This window comes from Heterocephalus glaber, unplaced genomic scaffold (assembly GCF_053883595.1).
Source record: "Heterocephalus glaber isolate CG9 unplaced genomic scaffold, H.glaber_assembly_v1.0 deba00000676, whole genome shotgun sequence".
NCBI lineage: Eukaryota > Metazoa > Chordata > Mammalia > Rodentia > Bathyergidae > Heterocephalus > Heterocephalus glaber.
The window spans coordinates 1,889,196-1,912,205 of NW_028258156.1; the positions used below are offsets into that span (position 1 = coordinate 1,889,196).

At 41.4% G+C, this 23,010-nt stretch overlaps 1 protein-coding gene across 8 annotated transcripts in view; it reads right to left on the reverse strand.

The window, feature by feature from the left end:
- The window catches only part of Creb5 (cAMP responsive element binding protein 5), a 418,076-nt gene that overhangs the window by 129,574 nt on the left and 265,492 nt on the right, over positions 1-23,010 (reverse strand). Inside the window, exon 1 of one of the 8 annotated variants that reach the window (XM_013070258.3) lies at positions 2,735-3,093. The exons of the other annotated variants lie outside the window; for them this stretch is intronic. Coding sequence (XP_012925712.2) covers positions 2,735-2,781 — 47 coding nt within the window. The 5' untranslated portion in view covers positions 2,782-3,093. Of the gene's footprint in view, positions 1-2,734; positions 3,094-23,010 lie in introns of those variants that run through there. 8 annotated transcript variants of the gene reach the window in all.

Below are 23,010 nucleotides of genomic sequence, written 5' to 3' on the forward strand. Positions count from 1 at the left end.
TCACAGTCCTTCTCTATGCACAATTAAATGGACTCCGTAGATAGATAAATGCATGAAATGTTTTAATAAGGCTATTATCCTAGATAAAAATTTATATACTTTATAAAAAGGCCACTATTTTGGAATTTGGCTGAGAACAGAAGTGTTGCGTGGGAAAATATTACATATTCCATATATATTATATATTTATATATTTTATATATTATATATATATTGCCTTTCATGATCTTTAAAAGTTTTAGACTTCAGTTTCTTTTAAAAACTTGACACTCACTTTTTAGGGGCTGAGCACTTGGCTAGCAGGTGTGAGGCCTTGGGTTTGGCAAAAATAAATAAGCAAACAAAAAGAAACCAACAACAAAAAACGAAGCTTAGTCTTACGTTAAAATTATACTAACACATCAAGCTGTGATGCACTCTTTTGGAGGAATATATTCATTATAAATATTCCTCTGCACCATCCAAAGCACAACCAAAGAAACCAAAGCACAAACACAACCTGTGCTCTTAGCACCATCTTATGAATCTGAATCACTGTGCAACCTTTTCAGAAAGTTTATTGGCCAGGTAAATTCTCCCTTGTCTCTTCTGCTGCTCTCTGAGAGACTCACCTTGGTAATTATGTCTCACTGAGGTCTCCTCATAGGTAGCATTTGAAAACTAAGAATTTCACCACATAAGGAATCTCCATGCCAAAAAGAGAAAACAAACAAAACAAGCTTTGAAGTAGGAAAAGATAACCCCTCTTCATCCTTCTCCATTCATTTCTTTTTTAGGCACTAATTCATCTTGAGTTTAAAATGTATCGTTTTGGGCTGGGGATTTAGCTCAGTGGTTCTGCCGCCTGCCCCAAAAGTGCAAGGACCTGAGTTCCATCCCTGGTACCAAAAAATAAAATAAATAAATAAATAAATAAAATGTATCTTTTTTTCTTTTTTTTTTTAAAGCTATGCCAAATATGTTTTAGCAAACTTTTGAAAGAATGCAGATACAAATGCAGATCTTTTGAGCTACAAGAGACTTCAGAGATCAGGTAAGGCTGGTTCCATGTGTAGGGAAGGGGATTATTGTCCACCTTGTCATCTCCCTCATTTTATAATGCAACCCAGATAGTTTAAGTAATGTGCTCAAGGTCGAGCTTGGGATTAGCACTCTGGCTTTTCCCCACCTCCACAGCATGCTGTTTCCTCCAAAAAGTACTTCTCCCCCACCTCTCCCCATCTACCTCTGCCCAGAAAGGAGGGAGGGCAGAAGACACATAAAAAGTTATGATTAATTACATCCAATACATGCATTAAATGAAAACATAAACCCCTTTGTGGGATGTGCCCCAGGCTGCAGTAGCCAAGGCATATTGGACTTGCTCTCTCCTTGTAGAGGCTTTGGTTTACAACTAATAATGCTGAGTTATTTCAAAAAGTATGCAGCCCAGGCTGTGCATCACGGTACTAAATGTATTTTAGGAAATAAAAACATGGCAATAATTGTCAAAACACAGAAGGGTCTCTCCGTGAGATCTTGAAAGCACTAAGCACACAATCATTTGCCCCAGTCTCCACGTATTTAGTATTAATTCCTCACTCTAAAATACTAATCAGGTGTCCCTAAGATAAATCAATCAGTTTTATTGTCTCGCCCGTTAACCTAGCGTATTATCTTGAAATTAATTCAAGCACGCGAAAGTCTTCGCAATAGCACTGGATTAAGTTCATTGTCACGCGGAACATCAGAAAGTTAAAAATCTCAAGCAAACACACAATTGCTGTTAACCTCAGGTGAAATAATAGGTGAGAAACTGTCATTACTTTTGAGGATCATTGTGTATTACTTTCAAAACCTACACTGTAAATTCTTAATAACAAATAGAATTGCACAATCATGAACTCTTCGTCCTCAGCACAACACAACCAATAGTTTTCCAGTTATTCACCATTCACTAGTTATACTAATCCCCCACTCATCCACTATCACTTCAACCTTTTATGAAAAAGACAACCCTTTTGAGCCATTTAAAAAACGAGAGAGAGAGAGAGAATCATGGTGGAAAATAATACACAGCTGTGATAATATCATGTTTTTTAAAAATACCATAATATAGTTTTACTTTTAAAAATAAAAGATAAAAAGGGGCGTCTGTGAATGATTTAGAGATTGCAGTCTGAAGCCAGTTACAGTCACTGCAATTGATAATAAACTGAAAACCCCTTGAGAGCAGGTAAATGCTTTGCAACCCTGACCCCCAAGCTCTCACATTACTTAACTACCCTGCGGTTCTTGCATTACATCACCATTCAAACGATTGGTCCCTGCATTTTAACTCTCTCCCTGTCTCCTCCGATTAGAAGCGACACCGCAGCACAGAAACTTTGCCGGGAGTTTGTGCTTTCTCGCTTTGCCTTTTATTTGTGGCCCTTTTGCTCCTGTGGTTTTGGTTTACTTGGCTTTTTACAAAAATTTTTGTTCAGCGCAGCCTGTGCTCAACTCATTCAGGTTTCTGTACTGGAACAAAAAACTCAGATTAAAGTGAAAAAGAAATGCTTCTTCGGGACAAGAAGAGGAGCTGAGGGGCTGGGGAAAGAGAAGGAAGAAGAGAAACAAAGACGGCAGAAAGGCGAGAAGGGGGAGAAAAAGAAGAGGAAGGGGAGGAGGAGGAGGATGAAGCCTCATGAACAGAAAGCAGTAGGGGCAAAAATTCTCTAAAACTGAGAAAAAGAAAATAAAATTAAAAACAAACCTCATGGACATCACTGAGGCTGAATTCCCTCCTGAGGTGCAGAACATGAGAGCTCTGGAATGAGTGTGTGTAGAATTTGAGCCAAAGCTTAACTAGCTTGAGTGAGTCATATCCTTCCCATTTGATTCCAGGCCAAATGATGATGTAATGCGCTGGCCCTTCTTTAGCGCCTAGCTCTGGCTCGCTCCCTCCAACTCGCTAGCTCTCTCTCTCTCTCTCTCTCTCTCTCTCTCTCTCTCTCTCTCTCTCTCTCTCTCTCTCTCTCTCTCCTGGGCTCGCGCTCCTCCCCCTTCTCCTTTTTAACTCAGTGCTGGTGAAGTCACCATTTAAATCTGGCAGAACTGAAGCAAAAACTTCAATGTAACCAAAACAGCCCCAGGCTGAGTTCCAGGCTCAGGGAGCCTTCGTGGTGCAATTGCCCTTAGAAACGGGTAAACAGAGGAGGAAACAGTGCAGCCAAGGGATGGCCTGACAGCTGCCATCGGAGAGCTCCGAAAAGGACCAGGGGGTCTGCAGCCGGGGTTTGAAAGGTTCTGATAGAAAAGAGAAAGTTGGTTTAAAAAAAAAATGTCCCTGCGTTTAGAGAAAGGGAAATAACAACGAAGACACATGTAGAGACGGGAATGCAGGGCGTTAGAGAGGGCAGGTTGGAAAGACCAAGTACGAAGAGCCAACTCAAGTCACCAGCCCAGGCGGGCTTCAGTTCAGAACCAGGTGACAGGGTTTCCATTGCCCAGGGCCCTTTTTTCCTGGAGCTGAATGGGGCTTTCTGTTGCTGGATGCCAACCACCTCCCCTCCAGAGACTTCTCCCATCTGACCTCCCTGTCAGCAAGGGCAAAGCCACTTCTGGTCCAAACGTGCGCCAGTGTCTGGAGCCACCAAGGACTGTGAAATCACAGCCACGTTTCTGCTGGCCCATGCTGATGGCTCTTTGATGTGCTAAAGAACCCTCAGCACCTTGCCTTTCTGGGATCAGCGCTACTTTCAGCTGACTTGTTCAAAAAAGTGCAGTTTCCTCCTTTCCAGAACGAAAGATGGGCTACCTTTCCTTAGCTTGCTGCAGGGGCGCCCAGTGAGGTAGGGCTGTCTGTGATTTTATAGAGGATACAGGGAGAACAAATAGTATGTGTGTCTCTTTTTTAATTACAGAGAGAGGAAAGACAGCCCGGGGGTGGTGGGGGGAGTCAAACATTATCCTTCACAAATGACAGTGAAGCCCTTTTAATTGCTGAATTCTACTCTCACTTCACACTTCCCTACCCAGGGCTCTACCTAGAATGGTCCAAACACTTAGTGGCTTTGTTACCATGGCTTTTTAACCCTATCTTGGTGCAGTTTTCTATTTTCCTTTGAAAAAAAAAGTAAGTTTTGAAAATGAGAAGTTCACTAGCATTTTTTTTTAAACCACAAAAGCAGAAGAAAGGCATGAGCTGCAATTTTTTTTTTTTTTTTTTTGCAAACATGATCACAGCTTTTGCTATAGTCTATTGCTCCTAATTGCTTTTGTGGCCAGTAAATCAGGTGATAAACATTTGTCCCTGTGTGTTGCAAAGCAGAGGAGATCCTGACTTCTAAACTCTGGTTTTGCACAAATCTCTTAGTTATTAAAAGTATCTTCTGCTGGGGGGGTCCGGGCTGTTAATCTGAATCCCTTGGAATTTCAATCACAGCTTCAGGGACCATCACTGTACACAGTATGAAGAGTTAAAAAACAAGAGTGGCCCAAGAGTCTGCATGACCCCTGAGGCTAGGCTGGGAAGAGCTTTCTCTAGCAGGCTGCCCTCTGGCAGGACATCCTCAATTCCTCAGTGGCTCCCAGTGACACCTTTATCAAGGCAGGCAGCTCTGAATTAGAGGTGATCAGCCATAATTATAGCTGGCGCCACTGAAGCCCGTGGCCTGACAGCGGCAAATGTGGTTGTTATAAAGTTTTGTCCACCATGTCAGTGGCCTGTATAACTCATTTACGTCTGACTCGCCAAGCGGCCATTGATTTTTCTTCTGCTGCAGGGAATAAATAAAACAACATTTGCAATAGCTCCTCTAATCCTTTACACTTTGAGGCAGGTTGACAAGATTTTGTATGAATGACTCTCTCCTTTTTAAAAGACCCATGGATCATGTTGGTTAGTATAAAGCTAAGGATTTTCATTTTCTCTGTTTTGCTTCCTGCAGTATAACCACCTCATCTGACTCTTCATAGTTAAATGTTTCCTTTTGTAAATTTTAGGCATATCAAAATAAATATGTGGTGGAGCTTTCCAAATTTGTATCTTCCTATAACTCGAGGGGAAAATGCTCTCCTAGGATTTTCTTGTGCCACCTCCCAGGCACCAGGTTAAGTTGTTAGATATAAGGTCCTTGCTGCTGTTTAACGAAGTTGGCAAAAGGGGTTTGTGCTGTGGGTAAAGACTATGTCATGTAGCTTTCAAGCAGATGATGGCTTTGGCTGACAAGCCAGGCACAGACCTCTAAGGAAACACCGGACTCACTGCTTCTGGTGGGGGGAGGAAGGGCCAAGGAGTGTGTGTGGGGGGGTGCCTCTGACCAGGGGTCATCTGACCAGGTCCAGTGCCTTCAGTGCTTCCAGAACCCAAACTCCAAGCACATGGAGCTGGCTGGTTGTACCTGATGGATGATGCCATTAAGCCACCCAAGTGCCAGAACACACTGACATCCCAATAAAACTTCTTTGGGGGTCCTGGCATGTGTTGAAATAAACTTCAGTGTTCAAAGGGGTCTGAATATTTACATTTGTGCTTAATTGTTGGAACATAAGTATCTTCCTCTGCCTCTCCCAAATCAGGCATTTTCTATACTTGCTAGGTGCTCCGCAGCCCCAACTTGACAAGAAACCTTGCTTTCCTATTTCCCTTCCTGTGAACAGCTAATGATAAAGAATATCCTGTTCCTGACAGGAAATTCTCCCGCCCCCACCCAGCCCCTCCACTCCAGTCCTGTGAAGAAGGTGTGCTTTGTAGGTAGATAGGAGCTTACACAATGTTGTGGTCCCAGAAGTAGCCCTGGCCTGCAGGCCGGGCCTCCAGATTAGCTGGCTTGTTCAGGAATGCTTGCAACGCCCTGCTCGGCAGGGTTGTCATCCTTGGGGAGAGGGTGGTGGTACCTCGTGCAGCTGTTGCGTGTAACTCACTCGGCCCCTGATGACACGTTCGGCTCCAAAGAAGTGGAAACCTCTGAGATTTGAGCTTGAGGTTCCGAATGTTTTTGGACTCTCTCCAAAACAACCCCGACAGAAAAGGCACAATTGGAATTCAGAGACTGAGGGGTGTGACAGCGGACTGCGCGACTGAGTGCACTCCCTGTGTGCCCGGGTGAATTTCTGAACTCCGATACATTATGGAAGACACAGCCAACACGAGAAACAATAAAGATCCTTCCTAGAGAGAGCTATTTTTTTTAAGATTTGCATTTATTCTCCTGAAGCAAAAGCATATTATCTCCTTGCAGACGTTGTTGTAAAAAATTTAACCCATGATTTTCAACGGTCTCAGGGGAGCTTGAGGGGCCAGATAATTCCAGAGTTAAATAAGCTGTAATGACTATCACATGTGCCCAACCATAAACCTAGTATTAAAAATTATTCAGAACAAAAGTGGCATCTCTTCCTCTTTTAATTTACAATGACCATCCAGGTGGTTTTCTAAGGCTTCCTTTGCAAATTGCTTCCAGGGGACCTTCCGGTCACAAACCACTGCACACCCACATAGTGTCATTCAGCATTCCCTTCTGCTTGGGTGTCCCATGTTTTCACAGGGGACAGAGGCCGAGAGGCTGTCTGCAGCATGCACCCTAAACCATGTGCAAGCAGGATTAGCTGGCTTAGGAAAATCACTGGGCCCACTAAACTCCAGATATGCTATAGTAAGGGAGATAGTAAGGGAGTGGTCTGTCTCCAATTACTCCTGTCTGTACTGCATCTCCTACACCCAACCCTGGCACCAAGTACCCTGACTGGCTGTTCCTGTGGCCAAATCTATTTTTAATGGACTAAAGAAGAAATACTGAATGAGTCTTAGAAAAAGGAATGAATCCCCAAATGATGGAAGGATCAGGAACCCTTGAGGGGGCCAGGAGATGAGAGCCTCTTGATTACCCCTAAAGCATCATCAATTCTGCTTACTCATAGTTGTTTTGTGAATTTTTCTTCTATTCCATCCTTAAAATATATATGTCATTGTATCACTTGAACCTATCCCAGTGTCTGAAAGGCACTTAATAATTATCTGTTGAATAAATGAATGAGTGAATGAATGAATATACCTTGTAGCTCAGGTGTTATCCTTTCCATAACCTCCCAGCTGGACCACCAGGTTGGGGTAGGAGTGCCCATTCTATCCTAGCAATAAGTCAGTTATGGAAAGCACGTATTTCCATGCTCATTTTCCTCAGCTTCTCCAGGGCTGAGGCTGCTTCTTCATCTCAGCATCCTGAGCACTTAGCAGGAGCCTGGCTCACACAGACTAGGTCCTCAGGAACTGTGATTAGTGGCACAAGACTACTCAGCCTTCCCTGCATGTGGGCCCTCCTGAAAGTTCTTGTTTCCCTTTGCCTCTTTTGCTTACACCTTTTCCGAACATTCTGGAAGACCTGGAGCATCTAGAATGGCTGGAATGATAAGCAGCTCCCAGGAAGGTTGCTGATTGGCCTTCTCCATCCTGCACTGTCCCTTTCTCCTTAGAAGCCTTTCCTTTCCTTTTACTCTCCTTGTCTTGGGTCCACATGGCAGTGATGTCAGAGTGAGTACTCTGAGGTATACATCAGAGGATCTGGCACTAGACTGTTGTCACCAAGTTCCTAATGGGTGGTCCAGGGAAACCGAAACACAAGGAGAGAGGAAGCTAAATCTTTCTGCTGGTGCTGCTGGCATGGCTCCCAGGCACCCTAAGAAAACTGCCACCAGGGCCTACTCAGGCCCAAACTAATAGTGCTATCAATCCTAACCAAAGACTCCCTAAGATCCAGGGTTAGGACTATAGGAAGAAATGGAAATATGGTGGAGAATAGTAGTCCTCACTTTTTTTTTTTGGTACAGGGGATCGAACTCAGGACCTTGTGCTTTCGAGGCAGGGGGCAGAACCACTGAGCTAAACCCCTGGCCTGAGTAGTCCTAACTGTTGTAGGTAGATGTTATAGGGAACCAGAGCCTGACAATGAGGTCAGACTGCACTAAATTCACATTTTCAACCCAAGTTGAGCCAAGGCATGGCATAGTAGTTGACCAGTACTGGCTTGGAGTAATGATATTTGGAAAAGATGGACAGATGATGACGTAAGAGAAAGAGGCCTTTGCAGAGCCTCAGTGGGGCACTGTCGTGAGGGAGGGGATTTACCAAATGCTCACTTTCCACTGTGACCAAGTGTAGTGACCAGGTCACTCTGGATTGAAGCAAGTGAGGTAGCCAAGGTACAAAATTCAAGGAGGTGATCACTTTAGGGGCAGGTTGGCCATTGCTCATCCCTGACAGGGTCTTCTTTGCGACAGCTGAGCTCTAGGGGGCCTCATAGTCTCCTTCATAGCCCAGGCTTTGGCCAGCATTGACTTACCGCTCTCTGTGTATTCATGAGCATCAGCAAGCTCGGTACAATAATATCAGGTGGCACTCTGGCCAGTTGAAAGGAGGTGATGCCTACCACAGATTGGACTCTCCCTCAAAAATGTGAAATCAATCTTTACTTTTTCTCAATTTCTCTATCCTTTAGAGTTCCATTCTGTTGTTTCACTATATTTGTTGTTTGTGTAAAACATCAAAATTATTGCTCTCTGTATCCTTTCTGTGAGAACTTGTGGAAAGCAACAGAGACATATCTGTGATGCGATGATAGCCACCATGGGCTGAGACTAGAACTAAAATTGTCTGATACCAAGTCAGGGATGCAACATGACACCTAACCTGTATCAAGGCATAAGCTCCTTTTATAACCCAGGTACAACCTGGGACTCGGATTGAGCTGTGTGTCCAGAAAGAAGCAATGTCCCTGGCTCAGCAAACAGAATGGGTAATGTATGAGGAAAGAGGACTCATGAGCTTCATGACTGCAATCAGGGACTTTTTCCAAGAGATGAGCTTTGTAGAGAAACATAAAGGAATAGAATATTTTATGGCATAACAGCAAAATAAGAAACGCAGGATTGGGGATTTGACTCAGTGGTAGAGTGCTTGCCTAGCATGCAGGAGGCCCTGTGTTGCATCCTCTGTGCTTGCACATGTGTGTGCAAGAATGAACACACACACATACACACAGAGTAAGAAATGTAGAAGGTTATTTCTCTGCTTCTCTCAGATGATAAGATGGCCTCACACCACCCATTTAGCTCTGGCTGCTTCCCCTATACACCCTAAAATGTCACTGGAGACACATTCTGAGCTGATGGTATAAATTAACACCTGGAGCTCTCCTAGTCCCCTAAACTGCTGGTTGCAAGGCTTCCTCTTTCTGGGTTGGTCTCCGTATTTCACATGAAGGCAAATTTATGGATGCCAGTACCTGGCTGTGATTTGCTAAGAGTTTTTGTCTAGAACAAGATTCTAACTTTTTTTTTTGGTACCAGGGATGGAACTCGGAACCTTGCACTTGCTCAGCAGGCGCCAGAACCACTGAGCTAAATCCCTGGACCTAGAACAGCACTCTGTGGGGACTTTCAAAACTAGTGAATAAAATGTTGTCTCTTAATACATTACAAATTCAAAACACTAAGATATCTTCTTTCTGAGTGGTTTCCCAAAAATCTGGCCCCCCCAAATTGCAACTGCAAATAAAGTTCTCTCTCAAAAAAGATTGAAGTCTTCCTTTGATACCAGCAAGGGATTGATTCCAGGGCACCACAGATATCAAAATCCAAGGGTGCTAACAAACACATGGAAACTGAATAACACCCTCTTGAACAACCAATGGGTCACAGAAGAAATTAAACAGTTTCTACAAGTAAATGAAAATGCCAGTACAACATACAGGAATCTATGGGACACAATGAAAGTGGTTCTACGCGGGAAATTCATAGCAGTGAATGCCCATATTAGGAAAACAGAAATCTAAGATAAATAACCTAATGCAGAACCTCAAGCTCCTAGAAAAAGAAGAGCATAACGAATCCAAAGCTTGTACAAGAGAGGAAATTATAAAGATTAGGGCAGAAATTAATGCAATGGAGACTAAGAGAACAATACAAAAAAAATCAATGAATCAAAGAGTTGGTTTTTTGAAAGAATAAATAAAATCGATAAGCCTTTACCCAACTTTATCAAAAAAAGGAAAGAAAAGGCACGAATCCATGCAATTAAGAATGAAAAAGGTGAAGTCACAACAGATCCAACAGAAATCCAGAGGATCATCAATACCTACTTTGAGAACCTCTACTCCAATAAAATGGAAAATACAGAAGAAATGGGCAGATTCCTAGATACATATGAACTGCCAAAGTTAAATGAAGAAGATATAGAAATTCTAAACACCCAAATTACAATGAGTGAAATTGAAAATGTAATAAAATATTTACCAACAAAGAAAAGCAAAGGTCTGGATGGCTTCACTGCTGAATTTTACAAGACATTTAAAGAAGAACTAATATGCCATTACTCTTTAAACTCATCAAGGAAATTGAAAGCGAAGCAATACTTCCAAATTCACTCCTGGAAGCAACTGTTACTTTGATTCCCAAACCAGGGAAAGACCCAACCCAAAAAGAGAACTACAGGCCAATCTCCCTAACGAACATGATGCAAAAATTCTCAACAAGACACTGGCAAACAGAATGCAGAGGGTCATCAAGAAGATCATACACCCTGACCAAGTCAGATTTATCCCAGGGATGCAAGGATGGTTCAACATTTGCAAATCAATAGATATAATACACCATATTAACAGAGTCAAGGACAAAAACCATATGATCATCTCAACAGATGCAGAAAAAGCATTCGACAAAATCCAGCACCCATTCATGATCAAAATGCTACAGAAAATGGGAATAGAAGGTCTTTATCTTAACCTGATTAAGGTTATCTATGAAAAACAAACAGCCAACATCATACTAAATGGTCAAAAACTGAAAACTTTCACGCTAAAATCAGGAACAAGACAAGGATGCCCACTATCACCACTCCTGTTCAATATAGTTCTGGAAACATTAGCCACAGCAATTAGAAAAGAGAAAGAAATAAAAGGAATAAAGATAGGAAAAGAAGAAGCTAAACTGTCATTATTTGCTGATGATATGATACTTTACATAGAAGACCCAAAAAACTCCACCAAAAGACTTCTAGACTTAATTGACAGATTCAGTAGAATAGCTGGATACAAGGTCAACGCTCAAAAAACAATGGCCTTCTTGTACATAAATAACAGACTCACTGAGGAGAAATTCGGGAAAGAATTCCTTTTATAATAGCATCCAAAAAAAATGAAATATCTAGGAATAAATCTAACAAAGGAAGCAAAAGACCTCTACACTGGAAACTACAGCACCCTGAAAAAAGAGATTGAAGAGGATACAAGAAAATGGAAAGACATCCCTTGCTCCTGGGTAGGAAGAACCAATATAGTGAAAATGGCCATACTTCCAAAACTACTATACAGATTCAATGAAATGCCAATTGAAATTCCAACAATATACTTCACAGAACTAGAGAAAACAATCCAAAAATTCATTTGGAACCAGAAGAGACCTAGAATAGCAAAAGCAATTCTAAGCAACAGAGACATGGCTGGGGGTATCACAATCCCCAACTTGAAACTATACTACAAAGCTACTGTGATAAAAATCAGCATGGTACTGGCAAAGGAACAGACCTGAGGATCAGTGGAATAGATTAGAAGATGCAGAAACAATTCCAGACATGCTCAGTCACCTCATCTTTGACAAAGGAGCCAACCACCCTCATTGGAGGAAAGATAGCTTCTTTAATAAATGGTGTTGGAAAAACTGGATTTCAACTTGCCAAAGAATGAAACTAGACCCATACCTATCACCATGCACTAAACTAAGATCGAAGTGGATTAAAGATATAAATATTAAGACAGAAACACTAAACTTGCTGGGAGATAAGTTAGGTAGAACTCTTGAAGACATTGGTGAAGGAAAAGACTTCATGAACAAAACCTCAGCAGCACGGGAACTAGCAGAATCAACAACTGGGATCTCATCTTATTAAAAAGCTTCTGCACTGCAAAAGAAACCACCAACAGAGCTAACAGACAACCTACGATATGAGAAAAAAATTTTAGCAGCTGTACCTCAGACAAAGGACTACTATCTAGAATATATAAAGAACTGAAAAAAATCAGACCCCCCAAATTCGAAGACCCAATTCAAAAATGGGCATCTGAAACGAACAGACATTTCTCAGACAAGGAAGTAAAAGCAGCAAACAAATATATGAAAAAATGTTCAACATCACTGGTCATTTGAGAGATGCAGATGAAAACAACACTGAGATTCCACCTCACCCCAGAAAGAATGGCTGCTATCAAGAAATCAACCAATAACAAATGCTGGCGGGGTTGTGAGGAGAAAGGAACCCTTCTGCATTGTTGGTGGGAATGCAGACTGGTGCAATCACTGTGGAAGTCAGTATGGAGATACCTCAAAGAACTAGGACTAGAGGTCCCATTTGACCCAGCTATTCCCCTGCTGGGTATCTTCCCCAAAGAATTAAAAGAATCATACCACAGTGATATATGTGCACCCATGTTCATAGAGGCACAGTTTGTAATAGCTAAAGCTTGGAAGCAGCCCAAGTGCCCATCAACTGGAAATTGGATAAAGAAAATGTGTTTTTTTAAAAAATAAAATGGAGTACTACTCAGCCATAAAGAACGAAAAACTACAGTCATTTATAGTTAAATGGATGCATATTGAGGCCATACTCTGAAGTGAAATAAATAGGACACACATGTAAATACCAAATAGTTTCACTAGTGTGAGAAACTGATAGTGTAAACAAGGGTTAAAATGATTAAAATGAATAATTGATAATTTGAAATAGGAATAAAGGTCCAAAGATGAAGGAGTGAAGGGAGGGGAAGGGGAAAGGAAAAGAGGGAAAGGAAAAACTATGAGAAAAGAAAAAAAAATGGAAATGAAATTTGTGTAAATAGGGAAGGGCGGAGGGGGTGAAGGGCGCACAGGTAATGGGGAAAAAAAAATAAGAACCAAGATACATCATGTACAGGTACAAACACCCAATGATAAATGTGAACGAATTGTATACCTAAAATGTACCAATAAAAGAACTAAAAAAACACAAAATCCAAGGGTGCTCAAGTCCTTTAGGTAAAATGGTGTAGCAATGGGCTGGGGATTTAGCTCAGTGGTTCCAGCTTCTGCCTTGAAAGCGCAAGGTCCTGAGTTCAATCCCCAGTACCAAAAAGAAAAAGAAAAGAAAATGGTGTAGCATTTACATATAACCTAGACACACCCTCCAGTGTACCATACACACTTATCTGAATGATTCAAGCCCTGCAATATACTCACTCCACTGGCTGTTTTCATTGCTAAACATTTTTATATGACCAAAAAACCTGCAAAGGTAACAATGAGTTTGAAGAGATTTTGAGGGTGTTAGAAACAAAAAGGAAGCCTTAAACTTCAGAACTGTCTTTGTGGTTTCATTTCTTTTCACAAAGATTCCAGCTGTAGGGTTCTATTTAATAACTGACCTTGCCTTATGCTTAGCAGAGAAGTTCACCAGCACTGATTCATTAAGAGTGTTTCTATAAGGAGAATCAGCCCTCCAACACTGCTGCCTGGAGGGGATGGGAAGAAAAATTTTTTTAACCCTAAACACAAAGCTCTTGGGCTTTCTAAATGAAATTATCTATGTTGTTATTAACTGAGCCCCTGAGTTTAAAAAGTTGCTTTTGATAAGGGAGAATGAATGAAAGAAAAAACTGCTGACCTAATAGTTTGGTTTCCAAACCCACCTCCACATTCTACTGTCCCTCCCAGGCCTGTACATGACTGTGGTTTCTGTATTTACCCCAGAATCCTGGATCCAAAGGTGCAGTTAATCCTGGCTCAGGCTGAAATTTGCCTCAAAACTTTTCAGAAAATGACCGTAGTGACTCCTTTGTCTGCAGTGGTGTAAGCTTCAGTCTTCCTGGAAGTGTAACACTGTGTGATTTAGAGATAATTTATTTTTGCCCTCTCCATTTCTATGGCAGGAAAAAAGGTATCATGATGTCCAAAGCATTTCTTTAGCTTTGTGAGTAAAAAAAAATCTTACATTTTTTATTCCTCACATATTGAAGAATTCCTCTGACATTAATAGAAACAAGAAAAATGAAATCTAAGCATCATCTGGGCCAATACCAGTGCCCAATTCCCTTCCTTTTTCTTTTTGAGATGGGGTTTCCTTGTGTTGTCCAGGTTGATCTCAAACTCCTAGGTTCAAGAGATTCTCTTGCTTCAGCCTCCTGGGTAATGGGACTATGGGCACACCACTTTGCCAGCTCCAATTCCTTTCTTTTAATATTCATGCAAAGTGAAAAGCATGCTTTTAAACTGGTGTTAGAACATAGCTTTTTGAGCAACAGGAGTCCCCAAGAATCTAATGAAACCTTGACCATGGACCTTGGAATGGGTTTGCTGTGTAGGTCACTGGTAAAACACATGCTTAGCATGAGCTAAATGCACAGCCACACAGGACACCATCACTGTATTAAACTTCAACTCTTTTCAGGTAAAGCAGAGCAGGCACATAGAGATGAATCTCAATGTCTTTAAAACTGAGCCCTGGCCTGGCATCCAGACCAGCAGATACAGGCTTTTTCTCTAGCTCATTAGTTCTCAGATTCTGTGTGTCTGAGAATCTCTGGGGAACAGAGTAAAATGTAGATGTGCAGGTATTTTCTCTAAAGCTATGTAAGTAAAGGTGGGGTCCGATAACATTTAAAAGCAAAACTACCCAGAGCTTTTGAGGCCAATGATCTATAGACCACACTACAAGGAAGACTAAATTCTAGGTGATCATCTCAAGGTCCCAGAAATTTTATAAATAAGGGCTGTAGCTGGGTGCAGTGGCATACACTTCTAGCTGCAGCTACTCAGGAGGCTGAGGCAGATGGGTCACTTGAGTGCAGGAATTTGAGACCAGCCTGGACAACAAACATAGCGAGATCTTGTCTCTGAAAAATAAAAATTAAAAAAATAGGTGCTGGGCCTATAGTTCAGTGATAAAACACTTGCCCAGCATAATGCTCAAGGCCTTGAGCTTGATCCTCAGCACCATACAAAAAAAGACATTTTAATAAATAAATGAATTGAATGAGTAAAAGAAAATAAATCCAAATACATGTGTATTTTCCTCATTCAGACTATAAAGAAGCTGTGATTTTTCCTTCTCCTCCTCTTTCTTAAAGTAAAATATCTACAGTGATCTGTTCTAAAATGAACAATGCTCTAAGAATTGGGTATAGTAGTTTTTCCAAAACAGGATGCCTACTGTGGATGGAAAGAAAACATGCATGTTCACAGTAACATAACACCCATCTACATGGATTATAGAATTGTGGTCTCCAGGACCCCTGATAAGATTAGAGTTTCCTGACCTGTGGCTAGTTTTGCAAGGCATTTCTTTTCTGTTTAATATCAACACTTCCAGATGTTTATTTTGCAATATTCCTCATCTCCTAAAGTGACAGTCACAGAGAGGAATACTGTGATGTGTAACAGAGGAGTCTCTGCTGGTGGAGTCAATCACACTTGTGGCATAACTCGGTTATTTTCTTGAACTTTAGTTGAACACTAGTTCTGGTTCTGGGTCCTAATGAATGCCACAGAGACCTGCATAGTTTCCTCCTCCAGGGTCCTTTACCCATCACTTGTCCCAAAGAATGTTTGTTTTAGCCAGTTTTCCATCACTGTGGCAAAAGCCTTTTGTTCTTAACTGGTTTCTGGTCATCTCACAAAAGATTTTAGCTCATAGTTTCAAATTTGCCCCGCTATATACACTGAGAACTGAAGGAAACCCAGTCATATTGTCAAAGGCTGGTATTTGAGACACCAGGGTGGAAGATGGTGGGGGGTATTTTGGTATGAGGATGCTTCTGGGTTCTTCAGTCTATGTTTCAGAAACATAGTAGAAGACAAAACAAGGTTTTCAGGCCTCTAATGGATGAAAGAGGAAAATAAACATGGAAACATGCAAGTAAATAATTTGAGTCATTCTACAAAGAAAATAAAATCAGTTGAGGAGCTGGAGTTCAGGGAGTGGTGCAATATTTTAGTGGTGGTATTCAGGGTAGAATTCACAGAGCTGAGATTTTACTGAGGATTGCATAGTGAGCAGGAGTGAGAGCAATGGGGAAAGAGGTACACAGAGCACACAGTGAGCACTTAGTTGAATGGGCAGGAAGTATGTGCATGTTGTATGCAGGCAAAGAAAGAGGGCTAGGAAGAGAGAGGACAGAGATAACCTAGGAGAGATAACTTGAAATAAACAACTTAAAGGAGGAAAGGTTTATTTTTGGCTTACAGTTTCAGAGGTTTCAGTCTATAGTCTTCTGGCTCTGCTAATTTAGGCGTGAGGCAAGGCAGAAGATCACGGTGGCAGGAGCACATGGAGAAGGTGATTGCCCACCTCCTAGCAGCTGGGAGAAGCAGAGAAAGGGGAGAAGAAGCCAAGGACAAGACATATTCTCCCAGGACGCTACCACGGACCCACTCACTCCCTCTTAACTCTGCCCTATTTCCTCAGTTTCCATCACCTCCCAATAGTCAATGCAATTAAGAACCCATCAATGCATGAACACACTCACATTGATGAGGTCCAAGCCTTCATGATTCAATCCCTTCCCAAAGTCCCACCTCTGAACATTGTTGCAATGAAGACAAAGCCTTCAACACAAGAACATGCGGGGGACATTCTAGATCTAAACTATAACAATGTTAAAAAAACATTTTTCAAAATTCTTTAATTATTAACCTTTCCAACTGCCACAGCCTAGAGAGGAGAGAGTGTCAGTCTACCCACATCCACAAACAAGAGTGACCTGTGAAGGGGAATGAGGATCATACCCTGTGAGTCATCAAGGGCTGCCTCTACTGCTAAGTGGGAATTAAGTGTCTGAATTACAATGATCCTCCTTGTATAATTTGTTTGACCAACTCTTTGACATATCCATATTGTTATATCATTGAACCACAGAAACAGCTACTGTAGCAGATATCACTCACAAAAGCCTAAGGAATAAATGCAGCAGAAACCCTTCCTCGGTGCTGAATGTCTGAGAAATGAATAGCAATAATTCATTAATCCATGAGTACTTATGGGAAAGAGGTGTGCAGGGAGAACATTGGGTAACAATGTTCTCAGAAGGAAAGGACAGTGGGAGATTCTAAGAAGAACAAAGAGGTCTCTCAAGTTTTAGTTACTATTCTTGTAGCTTGGGTCCACCAAGCCCTTTTCATTCTGACACATGAAGGTTTTGGCATCTCCTTCCCCAGAGAAGCCTTGTGATAGCAGAAGGGTCATGCCTCCAAGACTTGCAGAATGAAGAGATATTGATCATTATTATGGCACACATGTCTGGATGAAATCATTTAGGGTAGCAATCTTAGTCAGTGAAGTTCTAGGTACTTTCACTAGTTGGGAGGCTGAGACAGAAGGATTAAAAGTTCAAGGCCAGGCTGGGGAAGTTAGCAAGAATTTGCCTCAAAATTTAAAAAAAAAATGGCTGAGGATGTAGTTCAGTATTCCCTGGTTTTAACCCCCACCACCCACTCCCAAATTTCTGGGTACTTTTCAGAAATAAAACACATACAATTACCAACAAACAGAAAATTGCCTTTCCATTTAGTGGGCAAATTCCTTGATGTTAACTTCTTATGGCAAACTCAGAGCTGGTTGGAGATTTAGCTCACTGGTTCTGCTGCCTGCTTCCCAAGCACAAGGTCCCTAGTTCAATCCCCAGTACCAAAAAAAAAAAAATTAAACTCAGAGCCTTCCCTGTTTCAAATGAGTTGCCATTATGTGCACAAGCATATGTGTACTCCATCCCAAACTGAAATACTACTCACAACATGCACAGGATAGCACAATTGTGCAATGTTAGGTGACTTTGTACCTAGAAGGTCCCTTAACTCACTATGGAGCTGCTCTGTCTTATTCAATCAAAGTTCTGGTATTTTAACAAAGGCTATTTGGTGTTGTCTTGATCTGATCCAAACCTCAGCGAAGTGAAGATCATTCTGTTTCTCTCTCACCTTCCCTTTCACTACCAGTCTCTCTGTTTCCTGACACCCTTTTGTTCTTAACTGGTTTCTGGTCATCTCACAAAAGATTTTAGCTCATAGCTGCAAGTTTGCCCCACTATATACACTGAGAACTCAAGGAAATCCAGTCATATGGTCAAAGCCTGTTATTTGAGACACCAAGGTGGAAGATGGTGGGGGGGTATTTTGGTATGAAAATGCTTCTGGGTTCTTCAGTCTATGTTTCAGAGACATAGTAGAAGACAAAACAAGGTTTTCAGGCTTCTAATGGATGAAAGAGGAAAATAAACATGGAAACATGCAAGTAAATAATTTGAGTCATTCTACAAAGAAAATAAAATCAGTTGATGAGCTGGAGTTCAAGGAGTGGTGCAATGTTTTAGTGGTGGTATTCAGGGCAGAATTCACAGAGCTGAGATTTTACTGAGGATTGCATAGTGAGCAGGAGTGAGAGCAATGGGGAAAGAGGTACACAGAGCACACAGTGAGCACTTAGTTGAATGGGCAGGAAGTATGTGCATGTTGTATGCAGGCAAAGAAAGAGGGCTAGGAAGAGAGAGGACAGAGATAACCTGGGAGAGAAAGTGGGAGCAGTGGAGTCTTGTAGAGATAAGCCATTGAAAAGTCAAAAGAAGGGACTGGCACAATCCAATTTTTATTTTTAAGAAACTGTATTAAATGCTGGGTAGGGAATGGATTGTCACAGAGAAAGAAGTCAATTTGGAGGAATGGTTGAAGGATTTCACAATAGTCTGGGTGATTATCAAGGGAGGCTCTCACTAGGTTGGTAGTAGACAGAACATGTGGCTGAGGACAGAGCCAGGCTACCCTGTGGTAACGGAGCCAGAAGGATTATAGAGCAAGGAAAAGGAGGAATCAAGGATGATTCTCTGTTTTGACCTCATCAACTGCGTGAATGCTGTTGCTAATAGCTGTGTTGAAGAAGACTGGTACTGCAGATGATTTGGGAGGGTCAGGAGTTTTGCTGTGGGCATATTAAATTTGAAATGCCTATTAGACATACAGACAGAGAAATCAGGAAGACAGACGAGTAGGAACATCTGAGCTCAGCAGGGCAGTCAGGGCTGAAGACATCCATTGGGAATCAATTCTGATGGACTGTCTTTAACGCCATACACTGGGCGAGTCTCAGGACTGAGTCATGTAGGCTACTCTTCCAGTAAGAGGTGGGCAGAGGAAAATGAGCCAGAGAGGTGGGCAAAGAACCAGGAAAGGGCCAGGAGAGAGTATTGCGAGCCAGCTGCAGCACCAGAGGCAGGTGACCAGAAGCACAAAGTTGCTAGAAACCAGCAACTGCGTTCCTGTCACTGTGGTCTGCCTAGGAAAAGGATGAGGAGGGAACGCACTCACTCCTTTTCCCCAGGCTGACAATCCAAAAGAAAAAAAGAAAACCTCCTAGAATGCAGAAAATTGGAAGATATTATTCACAAGCAACAGAAAGATAAGGAGCTTAAAAACCACCACCACAATAAAAACTTTCTACCTGCAGTCAAAGCTTTTAGGTCCCTTAATGGCTGGGCTCCTCTCTCTTTTTTAATCACTGTTCTGGGGAATGAAAATGCTGCTAACTTCTAACTAAAGATATGTGGTTTTTATTAGCAAGAGATAAACTTCATGTCAACAAGGGCTCTGCTTTATTCATTACCACCTTGAGGTCTGGCAAAAATGATAAAATTAAAATTACCCATGGGCATTAGATAGAGACCTTCTTTGGCTTCTATGGCTAGGGAGCACCATTATAAAGAAGATTGTAAAGCATGTTTTAAAACAATAAAAGTTATTAATGCACGTTATTTGAGTACTTCTTTGACATCTCTCATTTTGAGGTGTCCCAGGGTGGTTTTGGGGAATGTGGGTGCCCGGTAATTTCCAAGAGCTGCTTTCTAAGAGTGGAAAACAGGAGCAGACACTTTCTAGATTTTTCACCATGTGTGAAAACAGATCTTTGAGACAGATTTTTAAATGGGGGGGGTGTTGAAATGTGCAATGATACCATTGTTTTAGGTCCAGGATGCCCTGGGCAAAAGAAATAGACTCGAGAAAGTCACCACTTTAAATTTCCAAAACAAAATAATAAATTTAGAACTTTAAAAACTAAGTTGTAGATTTTTTTTTTTTGGTACCGGGGATCAAACTCAGGTCCTTGCGTTTGTGCAGCAGGCGGAGAAACCACTGAGCTAAATCCCCAGCCCCTAAATTGTAGATGTTTATGAAAACCCTTATGTTGCTTTAGGTAAATCTGAATTTTGCTAAACAGTAGTGGCATTGGGTCTAGGCAAATAGGTTTCTCTCCTGAAGATGATCCATACTGACTTAGAGAAGGCAAGAAAGGTATGGTATGGGGGTGGGTAGATGCTGGGGTTCAGGAGCCCAAAGTACCCATGAGGTCACACCCTATGATGGTTATTCCAAATTTAGGCAAAAAGACCCTCAAAATTTCAAAGTATTTTATTAACTAAACTTCACAGAACATTAAAGCATAAGGATTTGAAATTCCAAGGTTTTTCATTTTGCGGGAGAGAAAATTGAGGTAACAAGAAATTGAATCAGCCAGAGCCCTGGTACCCGCTTCTAGGTTCTTTCTATTACCCCCTTGGGAGAACTGGGATCACTTTCAGGAACTTTCTTGAATTTGTTCTTGGCTTTGGGCTTTTGGGAGTGGAGGAGGTGCCTGAGAGAGGCAGGCCTGTGGGGCTCAGGGCATTTCCCGGTAATCAGGCCAAGATAGCCAGTTTCCATCAGTCAGAATTTGTCAGAGCTTGTTTCACAGTACATTATTAAATGTGCTGCTGTTTTTGTAACCAAATAAATGCATTAGGAACAGGACATTTTCCCTGCAGTTCTCTATAATATCCTGCATCTGTTCTTAGAAACAGATGAAAAGCAGTAGGGACTCTGGCCTCAATAACATCAATGTACATGTATTGCAAAGCAATCTGTGACCTCTTTCTGTCCTACTCAAACTGGCCCCAAGCTGAAAGCTGAGGTTAGAAGGTGGCATGACTTGGTCAAGAACACAGTGGTATTAACTGGATCCCGTGTCCAGTCCAGTGTGGTGGTTTTTCCCCCCATAATGTAATTGTTCTCCTTGTCTACTGTCCTACATGTGTGCTGTTTTGTATGGAGAAGTGATTTTTAAATTTGGAGGTTTTTCATTCATTGTGGTCAAAAACACATATTAATCCCTCACCCCTATATTCTCCTTTCTTGTACAGGGAATCGAACCCAGGGTCTATATTACTGAACTTCACTCCAGCTCCTGGTAAAATGTGTAGAACTCAAAATTTAACATTTTAAGCTTTTTGGTGTTTGGTGACATTAAGACAGGACTGAAACTTCTGAGGTAGAAAATAATAAAAGTATAGTAATAATTATTATAATAGAATATAAGCTAATTAGTAAGTCCTTATTAAATGCCAAGCAATGTACTAAGAGCTACTCTGTAATATTTTGCTAAATTCTAAAAATATATCTGACTCCTATTCTAATCCTTCTTTTATAAATGAGGAAACAAAGGTTCAGAGAGGTTAAATAACTTGCCCCAAGTAAACAGCTAGACCATTCCAGAGTCAATTCACAAAGTCAGGCAGTTGACTGATGTCTTCAATTCACCACACCTTATTGCTTTATCTTAAGGTCACTAAACAAAACAAAGAACTGAAAGGCTCAATTCTTTCTTGGTTTCTGTCTGATCTTTTTAGGCTTTTAAAAATTTCTTTGATTTTTTTTTAATCTTATTTTTATTTCTCCCTTTTCTCTGCCTCGTTTTAACCTTCACATACTGATGGAAACTAAGTCTCATCAGAATTTTATAAGAGGGAATTGAGAGAGGGAAAAAGTCAAAGCTCTCTTGTGTTTTCCAGGCAATTTGAGAAATTAGAATCATTTCTAGTTGAAATTAGCAGTGTCTAAGACTGGCCCAGGACACTCGCGATCATGTTTATGCTACAGAGTCATTAAAAGAACCTGTTTTCTGAGACAAGATCATGGAAGCATTTGAATTCTTTTTTCAATAAATGTCACTAAATAACCAATCTAGGATACACTTTTTGATAATAAACTGCTGTGGAAAATGTAACTCTTTAACAAGGCAGGCTGTATAGACTGGGGGACCCCCACATGCCATATAAATAGGCACATACCTCCATATTTATTTTTACATTAGTACTTCTGTTGCAGAGATTTGTATTCTCAAGCTTTTTAGATGATACATACAAAGTATGTGGAATTAAAAACAAAACTTTGGACAATTATCTCATAAAAGCCACACATTTCCTCATGCCCTACTCTTTGTATACAATTATTCATGCATGAAATATGTTTGTATTATTTTTAGGAGACAGTTAAGTTCTCCTACTCTGCATCAAGGGATGTAGAAAAGCTTTCTTTCTACTCTTCTCCCATTCTCCCATCCCTTCCTTTTCCCCTTTCCCTTTTTTTCTTCCCTTCTTCCCTTTTGTCCTTCTTTGAGACTGAACACAAGGAATAATGAGCTACATCCCCAGCCCCCAGGCCTTTTAATTTTGTTTGGCAACAGGGTCCCATTAAGTTACCCAGGCTGAGCTGGAACTTGCAATCCTCCTGCTTCAGCCTCCCAAGTAGCTGGGATTACAGATGCACATGACCTCACCTAGCTAGAACATATTCTGAATGACAGAATCACAGCAGCACAGATTCAGGTAAATGATCTTAATGGACAGACCAACTTAAAATCAAGGCAAGAAGACTTCAGATTTGTGCACTTTGCAGATTATGTGCTTACTGGTCTTAAAAACATTTACTTTCTCTTCCATATGGCAGAGTACACTCAGAATGCTGTGGAGCAGAATGGTGATTGCAGGAGAACAACACAGAAAGCAAGAAAAGCAGGACCGGGGATTTAGCTCAGTGGTTTCGCCACCTGCTGCGCAAGCGCAAGGACCTGAGTTCGATCCCCGGTGCCAAAAAAAGAAAAGCAGCCCCAGGTAGCTGGGGCTGTTGTGTCTGGTGAGTCTGTACCCAGAGTGGCCCATGACTTTGAAGGAG